The following is a 5,687-nucleotide window of genomic DNA, read 5'->3' as shown; positions in this document are numbered from 1 at the left end:
TTTTTCAAGTTGGACTCTGCGATCTTTGTATCTTAGTAAAATATATTGTATTCATTTATATCTTAGTTTTTTAATTAAAAAAAAAAGCAAATGTGAATTTTCGACCTCAGTTTATGCTTGTCAATAGTGATAAAACACTTCAAAGACTCCAATTCGCGCATTCCCTCACATTTTCACTTTCTGAAATTGGGTTGAAACCCGAGACCACTGGGAAACTGCCCCAGGGTGGCGCAGTGGCCACTCAGTGCGCATGCGCTCAATCGGGGTAGCAGCCGAGCTGGCCCTTGGAAGCGGGGTTCCGTGCATTGTTGTAACGACACTGACTTTAAAGGCATTTTAAAACATCTTCCAAAAGCTTACGTGGTGATTCTGAATTGAAATGAAAGGAGAATAAAATTCTCTGTACGTATAAGGGCAAGGAAACAGCAGTGTGGCGCACAATTGGCCTTAGGCAGCACATCGCCCTAGAGGGTGACAGCCTCCTCCACGTGCTTCTAGGCTCCCCCGAAACAGAGACCCCAAGGCCAGCCGCGGCGCTGCGGTTCGCGAAGAGATAGATGCATCCAGACTCCAGGGCCAGAGGCCTGGGGAGCCGTGCATCGTGCAGGGGAGGCGGCGACCTCGTCGGTCCGGCTGCCTGACCAGAAGCCACTCCGCTCCAGTAATTTGGGGACTCGGGCACGGAAAGCTCCCCCCAAACCCTGGCCGCGCTCTGGCCGCTAGCGCTGCCCCGGATCCCGGGCGCAGGGCGTGGAAGCAGCGCTAACGCCCTTCGCGTAGTGCGCCAGCCCTCGGCGCCCCGGGGGATTCCCTCCCACAGTCAGTGCTCCCGAATCTCTGGCTGAATCCCTTTCCGTGAGCTATTGATTCTGATATCGGTTGTCACATCTTGTGGTTAATGCCGTTGTTTCCCTGATACCGAGGTGTCTCTCAGCAGTCATGCCGCCAAGGAAAGAGCAGGAAGAAAACGTAAAGCCTCCCCTCTAAGAACCATCCAGCCCTTGGCTCCTCGGTAGGCGCACACAGTCCCTTTCTCGCCTTTGTTTCATTTGCAGTTCGAGGCTAGACTGCCTACCCCGTTATCAAGAAATTTTATTTTTTTGCCATCCTTTGGGGGTGACAAGGTTATTACAATTGATCAGATGAGTGTTAATCCTCCGCATTTTTAGCATGTAACAACAATAAGGCAACATGCTCTTACATCTTTTAACCTCAAAAATTAAGTGCACGAAGAAAACACTCCAACTTCAGATTGGTTTAGCTTATAATACAGTGCGTTGCCTCAGCCCTGGTAGAGTACACTTTAAACCAATACTTTCTAACAACTCTGTTTCTTCTTGGTTTAAACCCATACACATTGCGTGTGGGGTTTTTTTATGAGTTTCATTAATAATTAGCATTTAGGTATTACTTAGCCCTGACCTCAGTATTTGGAATTCTGTTCATCCTGACAACCATCCTGATGTAGGCATATTTTCTTCATTTATTTTAGCAGGTGAGAAAGCTGAGGGACAGTAAGAAACTCAGGCCATCTTGCCCCAGAGACTGTTTTAAAATGTATACTCAATTAAATACTCCTGTGCAGATTGGCAGATGATGATTCTTTTTGTTTGTTTGTTACCTTAGTTTCTTTCTTTCTTTTTCCTTTTTAATTGAGTGACCCAGCAGTTCCACTTCTGGGAATATATCCAAAGAAACCCAAGACACTAATTTGAAAGAATACATGCACCACTATGTTCCTTGCATCATTATTTACAAGAGCTAAGATTTAGAAGCAGCCCAAGTGCCCATCAGTAAATGATTGGGTAAAAAAGCTGTGGTACATTTACACAGTGGAATACTACTCAGCCATAATAAAGAAGGAAATCTTACCTTTTGCTACAGCATGGATGGGCCTGGAGACTATTATGCTAAGTGAACTAAGCCAGACAGATGATGTGGGGTGGGGGGGGGGTGGTGAAACTACAGAGTACCACATTTTCATTAATACCTTATATTTTATGTAAATAATAAAATCAAACTTTGAAAAATGAGTTATTTATGCTAATATCTTAAAAATAACTTATATGATAGCAATCACATCATTTTGCCTTATGTGTAATACCAAGGAGGTTAAGGTACTCTTTTGCCCTTATTCAGCTAATATTCACAACACTCCTAATACCACAGAACTGGTTCAGAGCCCTAAATATAATCCCAACGATGTGATGACTATTGAATAAATTTTGTAATATGTACTTATGATAGAATATAATTTTATTGCTTTTTTATTTTACTCTACTGTCATCCTTTTATATTTCAGGTTTCATACAACTTCATTTAACTGCCATTTCTACTAAAATAGTTTGCATGTTTTAGATTTGTGCTATTATTAATCTGGTCAGGGCTCCCCAACTTTTATTCCAAATAGGAGCAAAGTTTACTTTAATAATGATTATCCTAATTTCTTAAATGAAAAGAGTGAGGCTTAACCAGGTTAAATATTACACACACTATCACATACTAAGGCAGACAGATGATACAGAATAGGAATCCCATCCTAGGGCTCCACAGACTTCAAAAGGGCTTGTGTATTAATATATCTTTTTAGAACCAATATATTTCAGAAGCATAGACCTATCATCATAAAAATGTGGTTACATATCACCTAGATGCTCTAAGTACAATAATTCAAAATAAAATTTACCATTTGAATTTTTTTTAAATATAGATTCTAACATTAACCTGTTTTTTTAATGAACAGGATAATGTTGTTGGTCTTTTTTCCAAAGATACGGAATAAAAATCAGTGGGGTTTTTTCCCCTTTTGTTTTGTTTTGTAACAATTAGAAAGGAAAAATTTATGGCGGGACAGCAAGACCCTGAATTTAATTTCAACATCCTGGTTTCCCACATTATATACAGGCACTAGTAATTCTGTGTCAATTTTATTTCTTCAGATATTTTCCTCTCCCAGGATTCTCTCATATTTGTTATTTTTTGAAGCTCTGATCGTGGCTCTGAATCATTTTTGTTCTTTTTTCCTCTCCCAACAGCTGTTTTAAGACTTCTGCAACTCATTTGCTGTGGAGTCTAGGATCTCCCTTGCAAGCGTGCTTACTGGGCGGGCTGAACTGCCATGGAACAGGATTGTTAGGAAGTCGGTGTGTTGCTAAGGAGTCTTGCTAATTTGCTCTGTAAGCTGAATGGAGTGTCAGAGAAATTTCCTTTCCCCTGATGAACTAGGAGGTGCATGTTTTGGCCTGTATCAGTGATTCTATTTGGATCCATTACTATAAGGTTACTTTTTTTATCCACATATATAGGTTGCACCTAGTTATCCCTGTAATCAGATAAACAAATGTCAGCTGTTCACATTTCAATCCTTCCTGCCAATAACTGCTGGAAGTGACTTAATGCAGCTGGAGAGTAACACTGACAATCATTATGGCCTGCAAAGTGTGAAATTGTACTGTGGCCTTTTCAGTCTCATTACTGATAATGTTCAGCGGATGAGACTTGGGGGGTGGGGGGGGCAGCCCGTTTTAATACAATTAAGAAATAGTGTAAAAGAGGGGTGCTGTTTATGTGAGCGCTAGTTGTTAGAAGAATTCACTGTCAGTGTGGAAGGGAAATGCTTTCACCTGAAAGATATTGTTGTGATTGTTTTCCCCATCTGATAGACACCCTTGCTGAGGAACCGCACAGATGCGGCTCAATGGGAAAATGAAGGGAGAGGAGAAAAGCCCTGAGACAGAGCCTAGGCGTAGGCAGGCAGGCGGTCATGCTCCCAAACGCATGGGGGTTTTCACTTACCTGAGCCGCTCTGGACCCACTTCGAAGAGGCCATGCCCTCGCCCCTCCCGCGGCGCAGTTACCTCCCGGGCGAGTTTTCCCCCTCCGTGGACTCCAGGCCCTGCAGTAGCCCCTCGGAGCTCCCAGGTAGGGCAGGGAAGCTCTTCCTGGGGACCACTCCTCCCAGGGCCCCACGGCTGCCTCGCCGGCTGGCCTGGTGCACCATTGACTGGGAGCAGGTGTGCTTCCTGCAGAGGTTGGGAGCTGGGGGCTTCGGCTCCGTGTACAAGGCGACTTACCACGGTGTGCTCGTGGCCGTCAAGCAAGTGAACAGGTGCACCAAGAACCGGCTGGCGTCCCAGCGCAGCTTCTGGGCCGAGCTCAACATCGCGAGGCTTCGCCATGAGAACATCGTGGGCGTTGTGGCGGCCAGTGCGCGCACGCCCGCGGGCTTGGATAGTTTAGGCACCATCATCATGGAGTTTGGTGGCAACGTCACTTTACACCAAGTCATATACGGTGCTCCCAGCTCCCCCGAGGAGGAGGTGGAGGAGGAGGAAGGGGCGTCCCGCTGTGGTGCAGGAGAGGAGTTCCCTTTGTCCAAGTGCCTGAAGTATGCCCTGGATATTGTGAGCGGACTGCTGTTCCTTCACTCTCACAGCATCGTGCACTTGGACCTGAAGCCCGCTAACGTTTTGATCGGTGAACAGGACGTCTGCAAAATTGGGGACTTCGGTTGTTCCGAGAGGCTGGACGATCTCCCGTGCTTCCAGGCTCCTTCTCACCACCTGGGCGGCACCTACACCCACCGCGCCCCAGAGCTCCTCAAGGGAGAGACCCTGACGCCCAAAGCTGACATCTACTCTTTCGCCATCACTCTCTGGCAAATGACCACCAAGGAGGTGCCTTACCTGGGGGAGCGTCAGCACGTGCTCTACGCGGTGGTGGCTTACCACCTGCGGCCGCCTCTCTCGGCAGCTGTCTTCTCGGACTCCGTCCCCGGGCAGAGGCTGGAGGAGATGATCCAGGGCTGCTGGAGGGCCAGTGCTGTGCAGAGGCCAAGTGCGGACCTGCTCCTGGCTGACCTCAACTCCCTGAGAGCTCAACTCGCCGACTCTGAACCTGTTTCAAGATAAGCGTCTGTCTTTGTTTCTACTTATTTTTAAAGAAGTGAAGATGTAGAGGAAAAAAAAACATATTTGTAGGACATATTTTTAGAAAATAAAGTTACTAAACTCTCCTTTAGTCTCAAATGTTTTTTTCTAAGAGCTACAAATCGGGTAGTGGCCCTAGTGCTGTTAGTAACTAACCTTATTCCTTTATAGAGGTCTATGCTTTGCTTTTTCAGCTAGTGGACTTACTTTAAAAGTTCCATAGTATTGCATTTATTCAAACTTGTTATTGATAAAACCAATTTGTCCAAAACAGAACTGAATTGTAAAATGCTAAAAAAATTTTCATAAATTATCCACACCCACCACCTAAATTTAAACTATCAATAGTTTATTTGCTCCATACCAAATAAGTAAAAACGTTTTTTTGAAAAAGATTGTCTTCCTGTTCGCTCCAACAAAATTTCTTGTTTGTGATAACTTTCATACATAAAATTCACAAATTGAGGTAAGTTTATTTTTTTATTTCTTAAAAAAATGTTTTTATTGATTATTGAGAGTTTAAAAAGCTAGACCAAGTAAATAAACAAATGGATATGTAGTTTGTTGCCTAAAAATCAACAAAACAGATAAACCACAAGTTGACTTAGATAAAAGCGCATAAACAAAGAATTAAAAAAAGGGAGAATAGTGACATAACAGGAAATTTTTTTAATTTTAAGAGGAAACTTTGCATGTCTGTATAGAAATAAATTTGAACACCTAGAAGAATGTATAGTGTTCTAGAAAAAATGTAATTTA

At 43.8% G+C, this 5,687-nt stretch overlaps 1 protein-coding gene across 1 annotated transcript; it reads left to right on the top strand.

Moving 5' to 3' along the window:
* Window positions 1–3,792: 3,792 nt before the first annotated feature.
* MOS (MOS proto-oncogene, serine/threonine kinase) lies at window positions 3,793–4,970 on the top strand. Its single transcript, XM_008143417.3, has one exon. It carries the CDS (start codon window positions 3,828–3,830, stop codon window positions 4,908–4,910), a length of 1,083 nt encoding a protein of 360 aa, XP_008141639.2. The 5' UTR covers window positions 3,793–3,827; the 3' UTR covers window positions 4,911–4,970.
* Window positions 4,971–5,687: the final 717 nt, after the last annotated feature.

The sequence above is a fragment of the Eptesicus fuscus genome, chromosome 19 (genome assembly GCF_027574615.1).
Source record: "Eptesicus fuscus isolate TK198812 chromosome 19, DD_ASM_mEF_20220401, whole genome shotgun sequence".
NCBI lineage: Eukaryota > Metazoa > Chordata > Mammalia > Chiroptera > Vespertilionidae > Eptesicus > Eptesicus fuscus.
This window is presented reverse-complemented; position numbering and strand designations above follow the sequence as displayed.